Source organism: Caretta caretta, chromosome 1 (assembly GCF_965140235.1).
Source record: "Caretta caretta isolate rCarCar2 chromosome 1, rCarCar1.hap1, whole genome shotgun sequence".
Classification (NCBI taxonomy): domain Eukaryota; kingdom Metazoa; phylum Chordata; order Testudines; family Cheloniidae; genus Caretta; species Caretta caretta.
Genome location: NC_134206.1, coordinates 348,300,907 through 348,313,524, shown reverse-complemented (window position 1 = coordinate 348,313,524; position 12,618 = coordinate 348,300,907). Strand labels below are relative to the sequence as shown.

Sequence of the window (12,618 nt, the reverse complement as noted above, 5' to 3'; positions counted from 1 at the left end):
CCTCATCAGCCTGCCCGCCCTGTCAATCAAGCTGACCTGGAGCATTGCCCTCTCCCCACTGTTCCTGGGGACTGTCAGTCTCAGGGTCCTCCTGATCTCCCATAGACCCTTCCCCTTTCTTTTGGTACTGGGAGCTGGCCAACCAAAAAAACCCCACTGAGTTTTAGTAAGGGGCCAACACTCCCCGTACAGACGCATAGGTAGAGACAGCCCCTGCCTAGAAACTGGGATCAGGAGGAGTCACGCTAGCCTGGAGAGGTGATGGTGTTGAGGGTGCAAAGCCAGTGAGTGGCCAGGAAGGTCCCAGAGTGATGGGTGAGGGGCTGGGGTGAGTGGGGAGTGTTGGAGGGCTGTAGGGAGAGGGGGTGTTGGTGGGCTGTGAGGCTGGGATTTTGGGGGCGAGTGGAGGATGTTGGGGACTGGGGCCAGTGGGGCTGAGGTGCCCAGGGACTGCAGCGAGCAGGATGTATGTCAGGGCTGTCAGGATAAGTGGGGGCTGGCAGAGGGTTGTGGGGTACATGTGGGGTGGGAGGGGCATTTGGGGATCTGTGTTGGGGATCAACAGTTTGGGTTGAAAAATTTTGCCCAGCTCAACATGTGACGCAAGCAAGTTCTATAGGTCCACCTCTTCCGGGGAGGATTCCAGGTCTGGGAGCCACCATCCCACTTCATGTATGTTCTGCCATATCCGTTCTTCTGGCCTTAGTCTGCCCCTCAAGAGCCGTTCCTGGGCAGAGCCCTGTTACCAGGCTGACATTGACCTACCACGGCACAGCACATTTAAGGTAGGATAGGAAAGATAATTCTTTTGAGAACACCTAGGGAGGTGGTAGAATCTCCTTCCTTAGAAGTTTTTAAGGTCAGGCTTGACAAAGCCCTGGCTGGGATGATTTAATTGGGGATTGGTCCTGCTTTGAGCAGGGGGTTGGACTAGATGACCTCCTGAGGTCCCTTCCAACCCTGATATTCTATGATTCTATGATTGGAGAAAAATGGAGGTGAAGTCAAGATTGGCAGGGCATAGTGGCACCTTTCCTTTGGGAAGGCGGGTTGCTGAAGTTACAGCATAACTGGGAGGTAACAGACACACCCTGCTGGCAGGCATGGGCGGCGGGTAGGGGAGGCGGTGCCTCCCCAGACAGGCAGGCGTGGCCCCACCCACCCTCTGCCCCCAGGACCCTGCGTCAGGAGTGCCGCTGGGCTCCAGGAGCTGGGGCCGAACTGCCTGCCTTCCCGGAGTTGGGGAGGCCACAGCAGCTCCGGGGCTGGGGGCGTGCTGCTGGCACTAGCCAGCCTGGGGCGGGGGCCAGCGGCTGGGGAGGGAATGCTCTGGGTTCCGGGGTACGCGGAAGGGGCGAGGCCTCGGGTGGAAGGGACGGGGCTGGGGGCTAGCTTCCCCCAGCCAGCGGTTCACACGCCGCCCATGCTGGCAAGGCAGTGCAGATATGTGCAGTTCTGTACCGCCCAGGGGTCTCAGGCCATGGTGTAGGTGATGCAGCAGGAGCCAGTCCTCTGGGGGCTATTAGCGAGATCAGCTGTTCAAACAGCTCTTTCTGCTGAGCTCTCTCCTCCTGCTGAGATCTGTTCCAGGAACTGCGCTGAAACCCTTTCCTCAAGCTGTGCAGCCAGCCTGAGCCTTCCCTCTTGCCTCGCTCCAGGCCTTTCCTCTAGCCATCAGTCCTCTCTCTTTGGCACTGGACCGACTTGATGGCCCTGTCCAGAACTTCAACCCATAAGCTTATCACAGAAATGCTTCCTCTTGGAATGGTCCAGGTGGGGACATTGGCCCAGGCTTCTGCTGCAGCATGGGCGAGCCATGGAGGTACCGAAGCCAGTAGAGGTCGAGGGGCTGGAACAGGACAATGCATGGAGGGTTATTGTCTCAAATAGCTCCATGCAGGAGTGGCAGAAGCTCCCTAAAAGTGTGTGTGTGGGGGCACTGGTGCCCAAACTGTGGCCCTGCCCCTGCGCCGCCCCTTCCCTGAGGCCTGCCCCCATGTGGCCCCTACCCCGAGATCCTGCCCCCAAAGGGAGATGTTATTCCACGCTGTTGGTGGGGAACCTGCAGCGTATGCAACCGACGTATTCAAATAGATAGTGACTGAACTGCACATCTGGGAGTGGAGTGGGCTTGTCAGCTAGCGAGGTGGCCCTGGAAAATACACCACTCCCTGAAATGTGGTTACCTGTCTGGAATTCCTGCTGCGAGAAAAGTTTGCAGCTATCCGCACCCGTGATTGGGTCAGAATTCATGAGGGAATCGACAGGCTGCTGTGTTAGCTTCCACATGGCTGCATGAAAATACACAGAACTCCCCCGCCATCCTCCTCCTTCCCCCACTCTGTACTCCGCCCCTGCCACATTTCTAGGCAAAACTTCAAACCCAAGTCGAATTTGGGACAAATGATTTTGTCAGCTATGGACCGCATGGGATTGTGGGATACATTTGGTGGACTTTTGGGGCTAGAGTCGAGGGAGGGCTGCGTCTACATTGCAAAGCAATAGGACTTGAACCCTGGATCTTGGCTTGACTCGTGCTCAGATTCTCCGCCCCTGCAGTGTCCTAAGACCCATAGGTCTGAGCCCAAGTCTGAGAGATTTGTGTGTAGACGGAGGGGGGGTAAGGTTCAAGCCTGAGTTTGAGCCCGGGACCAGACCTAGATGGCCTGAACTGCTTATACTAAACTGGTTACAAGGGGGATGACACATGAGGGGCCCTCTAGTATTACTAACTGATCTCTCTACTGGTTCATTAAAAACACTTCAGGCTGTTTACACCTGTTTTATGCCACCAGTTTTAAAACTGGTTTGAATGTTTGAGGCTAGTTCTAATGGGACAGTCCAGTGGTTAAGCTACTAGTCTAGGATGTAGGATACTTAGGTTCAATTCCCTCCTCTGCTACAGGCTTCCTGTGTGACCTCTGGCAAGTCACTTGGTCTTTGTGTGCCTCAGTTTCCCCATCTTTAAAATGGGGGTAATAGACCCATCCTACCTCACAGGGTGTTAGCAGGATAAACACATGAAAGCCTGTCAGCTGCTCAGACACCATGGTAATGGGGACCAGATCGGTGCCTTAGCTAGACAGACAGTGTAAACAAGCCCATTGAAATCAATGAGACTGTTCACAGAGTGAGGTGTTACTGACTGATGAAATTTACCCCTGGGCCAAGGGGTGCCTAAGCTCTAGGCACCACTTTAGATCCATGGAAGTCAGAGTTCAATGTTTGCAGGATGGGGGCTGCTGGTAATGCACAGGACTGGTGCGAACTCTCTGTGCAGGGCTGGATTTTGCCAGCTGTCACAACGGGGAGCAGAATAAGACAGACATAGGCCTGACCTTGTAAGTCACTCTTCACGGGCAGACTCCTATGCCCGGGGGGAATCCCACGGATGGCAGTGGGGTCCTTGGCACAGATTGACTTGCAGGATTGTGTCCATAGAGTAGTCAGGACACAAGATAGCATTGGCAGCGTTGTTACTAATTAGGATGTGGATAACTGCGGCTTGGGAGTGGTTAGTTCATCCTTATGACACAGCGCAAGCTTCCCTTCAGCTCGACTAAAACCCCCGTGGTTTATTTGTTTATTGACTTACTTTTCAATCAAATCCCCCTTTGAAACACACTTGGGGCCAAACTACCTCCCACCCAACCCTATTCAAATCAATGGGATTGCGCCAAGCTCAAGTCAGCACAGAATCCGGCCCCTAAGGGATTGTGTTTCAGGCAAGCCCAAAAAAGGGGTCTCTGCCCCTTTAAATGAAAAGAGTGCCTCTTTACATTCAGGTGGAGTCAGTTCTTACTGGGATATAAAGTTCCAGGAAGAGAGGCAGAGGCAGCTGGTTTGCTTAAATCTTAGGAAGCTTACAAAGCCATCATGGTAAGGCATGCATTATTATTTGTATTTGTGCTAATGTACAGGGGTCTTAAAAGCTGGTGATCTATACACCTAGTCCTTCCTCTCTGGATGTTAATTCAAAGCAGCTTTCTCATTTAATTGTTGCTTGCTTTATAGTTTATTGAACCACCAGTTTGCTCCTTATAAGGTAAAAGCTAGTACTTGGATTACTCTAAGTGGCCCCCCTCACTCTGGTTTTTCTCTCTAAGATTTCAGCTCCTGAGCAGCTGGTGCCTGTAGAGTTGTTAAGTGCTTAACTTTTAATAGGAGTTGAGGGGCTTTTTGTTTTATCTGCAACTGGTCTATATAGATGCATGAATGATTTTGGCAGGCTAAAGTACAGTGTATATTTGTGGTCTTTCCCCTTGAAATTAACACTTCAGCAACTGTAACAATGTATGAAACTAATGCATTTTGCAGAGGGTAATTTTTTCCTTATGAGCTGCCATGTTGCCTTTGTCTACTGTAATCCCAAGGGTTTGTCTATGTTAAATGGGTAAAATTACAACTGTCCTTAACATTTCTAATTTAATCTTGACTCTAAAGAGCCTACAGCTTTGAAACTCAAATGCTTTTAATATACAAGGTTTTAAAATACATGCAATCTGCAAACTACCCAGAAAGTTTACAATAAGGTGACTTAGAATAATAAAAGTATATTCTAAAAAATGTTTGTGGAATGCTGACTGTTGAATGTGACTTTATAATCTTGTAAAAAGTGAAAAGGCATTTTCAAAACTTTTTTTGCAGACAGTAAAGTCAGACTTCAAAGTGCTGTTCTAGGGACTCTCCTGTTATAAAAATTTAACATTTTCATGGCAATTTAAATGCAAAAATCATCCAGACAACGTTTCATCTGTTTGTAGCCTGATGCTGTAAAATACAGCTTATCTTGGTGCAGAATGCAAATACTGTTGATCTGGTACCTCTTAACTGCATCCCCAAGCAAACTGTTCTTTCAACTTGCATTTCCTGCTGTTCCACTAGGGTTTTTCCATTTGCCACGCACTCATTTTAAAAATCCCAAGAACCATGCTATGCTGGGAGCAGGTGCTGTCTCTTGTGGACTAGAATAGGTCTGTGATCCAAACAGCTGTCTTTGCTAAAGCTGGAAAAAATGGCCACAGTGGTGACCTTAGCCACATCTTGCTAAAAACTATTGCAACTATCTAAATGGTGGGGATGGGCGAGCTGAGTAACACGCTTCCCAAATAGTACAAATACCAGCCCTGTGAGATGGATAACTTCAAAATATCAGCCAGATTGAATCAGGAGTGGCCATGCCCACTAGGGATGGGCTCGCCATAAGGCCTTGGGTCTGAGCTCTCACCACAGCTTGGGGGTGGTGAGAAATCAGGCCTGGACTAAAATTCTGTCTCTCAAATATATGATGAGAAGCTAGTGGGAGATCTTCCAATTCCCTGAGAGCAATCCCGCCAGTTGGCATCTGGATTTCATGTCATGTGACTTGGCAAATTTGTAGTCCTTAGGTGCTGAGTAGGAGTTCACTCCAGAGATCTCAAAGCTATGGATCCTCATAGCATCTTGCAAACTAGAATTGCTCGAGTACTTAACATGCGTCTAAAGAAGTACCTTTAATTATAGGTTATTGCTATAGCTATTCTAGTTGCTGGAGCTCTGTTAATTTATATTAAATAGTCCCTGCCCCTCTGTTGCATCTGGCTTTAGAGCTGTGGAAACTGAAGGAATGCTTATAGAGAGAAATGTGTATAACAATCGAGTCTCTTCAGGAAGACACTAACCAAACACTAAATAAGAACAATCTTATTGGCTGCTCATACCCTACGGCCATGACACTGCTAGAAGCTAAGTATATTTCAGATTAACGCTTTAAAGCCAGGGCTGCCAAAATCTTCCTAGTGCAGATGTCCTTGTGGAGGACCAGTAGATGGACAGCCACTGTGTTCCCTTGCACTGTGCTAGGTTACTAGGATTGCCAACTTTCTACTCACACAAAACCAAACACCCGACGCCCCTTCTCCAAAGCCACACCCCCACTCACTCCATCCCTCTGTCATTTGCTCATTTTCTCCAGGCTGGCTCGGGGGTTGGTGTGGGAGGGGGTATGGGTTCTGGGGTGGGCCCAGAAATGAGGGGTTTGGTGCACAGGAGGGGAATCGGGGCTGGGGCTCTGGGGTGGGGCTGGGGTGCAGGAGGGTGCTCTGAGGGGTTTGGAGGGCAGGAGGGGGATCAGGGTTGGGGCACAGGAGGGGGTCAGGGGTGCAGGCTTCAAGTGGCACTTACCTCAAGCAGCTCCCAGAAGCAGCGGTATGTCCTCCCTCCGGCTCCTACACGTAGGTGCGACCAGGCAGCTCTGTGTACTGCCCCATCTGCAGGCACTGTCTGCAGTTCCCGGCCAATGGGAGCTGCAGAGCTGGAGCTTGGGGTGGGAGCAGCATGCAGCGCTCTGGGGCTACCCCTGCGTCTAGAAGCCGGAGGAGGGTCATGCCGCTGCTTCTGGGAGCCACGGCAGGCAAGGAGCCTGCCTTAGCCCCACTGCACTGCCGACCAGACTTCTAACGGCCCAGTCAGGAGTGCTGATCTGAGCCCCCAGGGTCTCTTTTTTGACTGGGTGTTCCAGTTGAAAATTGGCCACTTGGCAACCCTATAGGTGACAGTTGTTAGTTTTTTTTGGTCCATAGTCTGGCTGGTTCTTTCAGCCTGTCTTATCTCTTGCTTTCTACATTTTTATACTCCCATGTGGCTTCTTTATTTCTTATCAGCTATATGCTGCTTGTAGCTCGGGAGGGTGAATTATTTAGTCTGAGTGGCTCCTGGATGCAGAGCCTTATGTGAGGAGTTGAGAACCTGCTGGAGCTGAGAAGAGATGTGTGGGCCAGAAAGTGGAGCTTGCAGCCCTGGGCAGTACACGTACACTCCCGTGGAGGCTGTGCAAGAGCAGGGATAGAAAGCCAGGGGCATGCAAGGAGACACCTGCTGCATAAATCCAAACTGCAGGTGCCCATTTGCAGTGCTGGTTTGGATAGGTCCACAGCTCTTATTCTTTGCTCCCTGTGTCTCCCCACCTGCCCCCAGGCTGCATCAAGGGTACTGTCACATACACAAAGTTTAGACCAGTTATAAGAGTCCTGTATTACCTGAAAACTAGAAATTCTCTCCCAGAAATCAAGGTGTATACCAAGACCACCTGTTGCACTAACAGATTAGTTGGGCTAAATGTCTGCATGTAGAAAACCGCTTGAAAGAGCGAAATACAACTGCCAAGGCTAACACCTAGTACACATTGTGGCTACTATCTTCTTAACCTGAAGCAGTAATGAGACTTGTCCCTAATTCCAGAGGGAGTGTCTTTCTATCCATATTGGCCAGGCTGGGGTCCAGATGGGCAATGCCTGTTGGGAGCTGTATTGTCTAGAACACGGAATCCAGCCGGATGGGACCATTCCCAGCAGCAAGGCCACTAAACCAATAGAGCCAGACACTGAACAAGTGGATTCTTCTTTTGAGACCTTCTTCTGTGAGACTGCATCAGGAAAGCACGTGCCCAGAGCAGTGTTCATAGACCTGGAACCCACGGTCATTGGTAAGATAAGGGGACAGACTGCTAAATATGCAGCAGAACATTGTTTAGCTTCCTTTTGGTGGGAGGGCCTCATGGCTAATGTCACTGATTGCATCCTCTGACTTGCCACCTCCATCAGTGTAACCCTGGTGACACTGTCCAATCATGAAACATTGTATTTTAGGTGTCATTAATTCCAAACAGGACTCTACATGGCAAACCGGTTACTCCTCCTACGCTAGTATGAGTGTAGCATTTCACTTGGGACTTCGCTTTCTTACGTGGGATTTCCCTCTTGTGGATAGAGGGCTAGATGCTTGGCTGGTGAAACTGGCCTAGCTCCATCAACATCAGTAGCACTAAGCTCACTTACACCCGCTGAGGATCTGACCCAGCAAGCCTGTTTGCTGGCAGCTACTAAACCAGGGGTGACCAACCTTTGCCTGAGAAGGAGCCAGAATTTACCAATGTACATTGCCAAAGAGCCACAGTAATATGTCAACAGCCCCCCGCATCAGCTCCCCCCACATCCCCATGCCTCCTGCCCACCGGCAGCCCTGCCAATCAGCGCCTCCCCAACCCTCCCAGCACCTCCCGATTAGCTGTTTCATGGCATGCAGGAGGCTCTGGGGGGGAGGAGCCAGGGCATGGCAGGCTCGAGGGAGGGGGACAGGAAGGAGTGGAGTGGGGGCAGGGCCTGTGGCAGAGCCAGGGGTTGAGCAGTGAGCACCCCCCAGCACATTGGAAAGCTGGCAGCCCCAGAGTCAGTGTCTAGACAAAGAGCCACATATTAACTTCTGAAGAGCTGCATTTGGCTCCAGGGCCACAGGTTGGCCACCCCTGGACTAAAGCATCCCCATGAAGTGTCTGTAAACCAGTTTACCTGGTTCCTGTGGAAAAACAAGCATCACATTTTTCAATGATCTGAAGTAGTGAAGAGTATTTCTCTGAGTAGATCACCACAGTCTCTCTCTTATTGAGAGGTTTCCAACATAATAAAAGTGTCCACTGTAAAGTTTTTTTTTTTTAACCCAGGAGACCTCTTTGCTGCTGCCTTTGATTCCTGAGGATTTCAGAGATTTGTTGCCAGAAATCTTGTCTTTCCAAACAGAGTAACCCTATCACTAGGGTCGGGGTAACTCCCTGTAGATTAAGGGGGAAAATAACTAAATAACGAACAAATCTTCCCGGGTGGGGAGAAGCAGAGTAGTCTGTGTAACATGCTGAATTTTTAAGTCAGGGAACCGGATCTTTCTCTAGAAGATCTGCTTGAGGAATTATTTTGGAAGTGCTATGGTCTGTCTTATACAGTAGGTAAGACTCGATGATCACAAGGGTTCCTTCTAGCCTTACTCTATGAATCTACAGCATGTAATGCTGCCCCTGGAGAAAATGCTACCAGAAATTCAGAGGTGCAAGTACACAAGCTTCCTATAGTAGCTATAATCTCACAGACAGAAAACTGAAAACCCAGCCAGCATCCTAAAATGTACTGTAACCCTAATCAGAACGTGACTTCAAGGTGGAAATTGAAGTCGTATGTGCATTACCTGGGCAAACTTGTAGGTATAGCTCTTCTTCAGTCCTAGCTCCCCAATCCCAGACCCCTCTCAAAATTCCTACAGTATCTTGAATATACTGTTTCTGCTTCATGATGGACCTTTTTGAAGCTTGTCTCTCTCAGAAGCTTGACGGCTTTGCTAGCAATGGTATTCACGCATGCTCTAACATCCCCAATCTGTTAAGTGTCTTCTGTTTAACCAATAATCCAACTTCCTGCAGATGAGATCCGAATTGGGAACTACCGTGCACTCTTCCATCCTGAGCAGCTCATTAGCGGCAAAGAAGATGCCGCCAACAACTATGCCCGGGGCCACTACACCATTGGGAAGGAAATCATTGATACTGTATTGGGTAGAGTCCGTAAAATGGCAAGTAGACAAATATGTTTAAAAGTCTCTTAAAGCACCTTCTTAACTAATTGTTCAAAATGGGGCAATATGACACTTTGGGGTTGGGAGAAGGACAGTATCCACTTAAAAAGGGGATTGTAACAGCAGGCTAACAAGGCATTCCGGTGTATTAACCCAATTTTGATGGGCACTACAAGCCAAGTATAAAGTTCATTGCTTCAAAAGAACCCTTAAAGTTTTAGCTCCGGAGCTGTTGCGTCTCTTGGAAATGGCTGCATAATGAGATTTTTTTTGGGGGGGGGGCTTGTAATAGAGAGGTAAGACCTCTGTACTTAGTGACTATCATGTGGGACCTAAACAGTTCAGGGCCTTGCAGTCCATTATCAATGTGTCAAATCCCAGCCTTGGTGAATACATTACAAAAGTACATAGGAATGGCCATATTGGGTCAGGCCAATGGTCCATCTAGCCCAGTATCCTGTCTTCCACCAGTGGCCAATGCCAGGTGCTTCAGAGAGTATAAACAGAACAGGCAATCAAGGGATCCATCCCCTGTCCCCCATACCTAGGTTCTGGCAAACAGGCAGGGGACACTCCAGAACATAGTTTTGCATTCCTGCCCATCTTGACTAATAGCCATTGATGGACCTATCCTCCATGAACTTATCTAGGTCCTTTTTGAACCCTTTTATAGTCTTGTAACCCTTGAATAGCTGGGGTGGCCTATATAAAATTAGCTAGTGGGTCTCAATCCAGTTCCAAGTAGACAAGTGTCCATATACTAAATGACTCTGGGCTGTCAATAAGCAACTTGCATTTCAGTGATCATGAAACACTGAGTGCATGTTAGTTCTCTGTCTAGTAGTTGTCCTAGAACCAGCCAATAACTTCCACTTGGCACAAGCGCTCGGTGGATGTTGGAGTGTGATAATTACCTGAAGGGTTGACAAATGTCCATGCAACAGTACCTCTAACAGCAACAAGTATTCTGTGTCAGTGTGCCACTGCTTAACACTGAACTAATTAATGATCTCCTATGGAAACATCCAAGGGGGTAACTTAAAATCCCAAATTAAGGCTGAATAACATTCCCCTTAGACTGTCAATTACTATTACTAGTCCTGCCTTGCAGGCAGGGGACTGGACGAGGTGACCTATTGAGGTCCTGTCCAGTCCTGCACTTTTATGATTCTATGAAGAGAAGAATTGTTGGAACTTTATTCTTACACAGAAGTTCACTATCAGAACTTCTGACCAATTCTGCTGTCAGCTGTTAATCAGCAATGAGATTAAATAGTATAAAATCCTTGAGTTGAGGAAATGAACAAATATTGTATTCTCTTGCAGGCTGACCAGTGCAGTGGCCTTCAAGGGTTCCTGGTCTTCCACAGCTTCGGAGGAGGCACAGGCTCTGGATTCACGTCCCTCTTGATGGAGCGCCTGTCAGTAGAGTACAGCAAGAAGTCCAAGCTGGAGTTCTCGGTGTACCCTGCCCCACAGGTCTCCACTGCGGTGGTGGAACCCTACAATTCCATCCTGACCACTCACACCACGCTGGAGCACTCGGACTGTTCTTTCATGGTGGACAACGAGGCCATTTATGACATCTGCAACCGGAACCTTGATATTGAGCGTCCCACTTACACCAATTTGAACAGGCTGATAGGACAGATAGTGTCATCTGTCACTGCTTCCCTGAGATTTAATGGTGCATTAAATGTTGATCTGATAGAATTCCAAACTAATTTGGTGCCTTATCCCCGCATACACTTCCCCCTCACTACCTATGCACCCATAATTTCAGCAGAGAAAGCCTACCACGAGCAGCTCTCGGTGCCTGAAATCACCAACGCTTGCTTTGAGTTCTCCAACCAGATGGTGAAATGTGACCCTCGCCGAGGCAAATACATGGCTTGCTGCCTTCTGTACCGTGGGGATGTGGTGCCCAAGGATGTGAATGCAGCTATAGCAGCCATCAAAACCAGGAGGTCCATCCAGTTTGTGGACTGGTGTCCAACTGGGTTTAAGGTGGGCATCAATTACCAGCCCCCCACGGTGGTGCCAGGGGGAGACCTGGCTAAAGTGCAGCGGGCCGTCTGCATGCTGAGCAACACCACGGCTATTGCAGAAGCCTGGGCCCGGCTGGATCACAAGTTTGACCTGATGTATGCGAAACGGGCCTTTGTGCATTGGTATGTGGGGGAGGGGATGGAGGAGGGGGAGTTCTCCGAAGCCAGGGAGGACATGGCCGCTCTCGAGAAGGACTATGAGGAAGTTGGCAGGGACTCTGCAGATGGGGATGAGGCAGATGAAGATGAGTATTAAATCAAGTACAAACTCCAGTTAATCAGGCTACAGCTGTGATGGTGCTCAGGCAGCATCTCTCATGGGATTCTCCCTTAATATGAAGGTTATCAGTTGAGATATTCTGTGCCCTCTTATGCTTGCATAATCGAACGTGGCCAACTCTGTCGCATGAGCGCATACTTGCTGAAACTATCAAGCTTCATTGCTAGGTCTCTGAAATGAAATCTGATAAGGCACCAGCTTAATGCTTGGGGCAGATTTTTTAGGTGCAAAGGATACTAATGTATGAACCAAAGGACCTAAAGCTTGCAACACTCTCCTGCCCAAAACGTGAAGATTCCTCTGCCTCTTTTACTGCTAACGCACCTTTTATTAGAAACCATGTGACATTAAACTATGTATTTCAATAAAAATTATTTGGCTTTAACTTCTCTGTGAAGGGCTGCTATATTGACTCCCTAAGGTTGTTTTTAACGTGTGTCTTTCCGTTAATCCAGGAGTAAATCCCCAAATCCGTGTTTCAGGAGCAGCTTTGTAATTGAGGCTTAGCTACCTTGATGCCCCACTCCTACATCTACAATGTGCTCACCCCTCACTCACTACGTGCTGCAGAAAGTATTCCTGCTGAAACCTGTCCCCAGCAGGAAGCTGCCCTCTTCTCTGAAAGCTGCTCAGGCCCTGAAATTTCCAGTCTGCAATTTACTGGATAGAAGAGTGAACTTAACAAGAGTTGAGGCCATAGGTGCCAACTTCCTCTTACTACCAAGGGTGTACTTGACCCCGCCACCTCCCTCAAGCACAGCTCCTCCCTCTCTTTCCCCCCCCCCGTACCTCCTGAACACTGTGGTGAGTTGCTTAGGTGGCCACCAGTGTGTGGCAGGCACTGGGGGGGGGCAGGGGAAGGGAGCTTGCCTGCTGGTGCATGCTAAGCATCTGTTAATTTTTTTTTTTTCCTGT

General features: G+C 49.0%; 1 protein-coding gene across 1 annotated transcript; it reads left to right on the top strand.

The window, feature by feature from the left end:
* The first annotated feature begins 3,774 nt into the window (after window positions 1-3,774).
* LOC125630576 (tubulin alpha-1C chain) lies at window positions 3,775-12,088 on the top strand. The gene is made up of 4 exons (XM_048836746.1): window positions 3,775-3,879; window positions 7,219-7,462; window positions 9,224-9,372; window positions 10,702-12,088. Exons 1-4 carry the CDS (start codon window positions 3,877-3,879, stop codon window positions 11,677-11,679), a joined length of 1,374 nt encoding a protein of 457 aa, XP_048692703.1. The 5' UTR covers window positions 3,775-3,876; the 3' UTR covers window positions 11,680-12,088.
* Window positions 12,089-12,618: the final 530 nt, after the last annotated feature.

Coding starts and splice junctions, on each gene's coding strand:
- LOC125630576 (XM_048836746.1), top strand. Junction 7,463..9,223: donor CCTGGAACCCACGGTCATTG/GTAAGATAAGGG, acceptor AACTTCCTGCAG/ATGAGATCCGAATTGGGAAC. Junction 9,373..10,701: donor TGGGTAGAGTCCGTAAAATG/GCAAGTAGACAA, acceptor ATTCTCTTGCAG/GCTGACCAGTGCAGTGGCCT.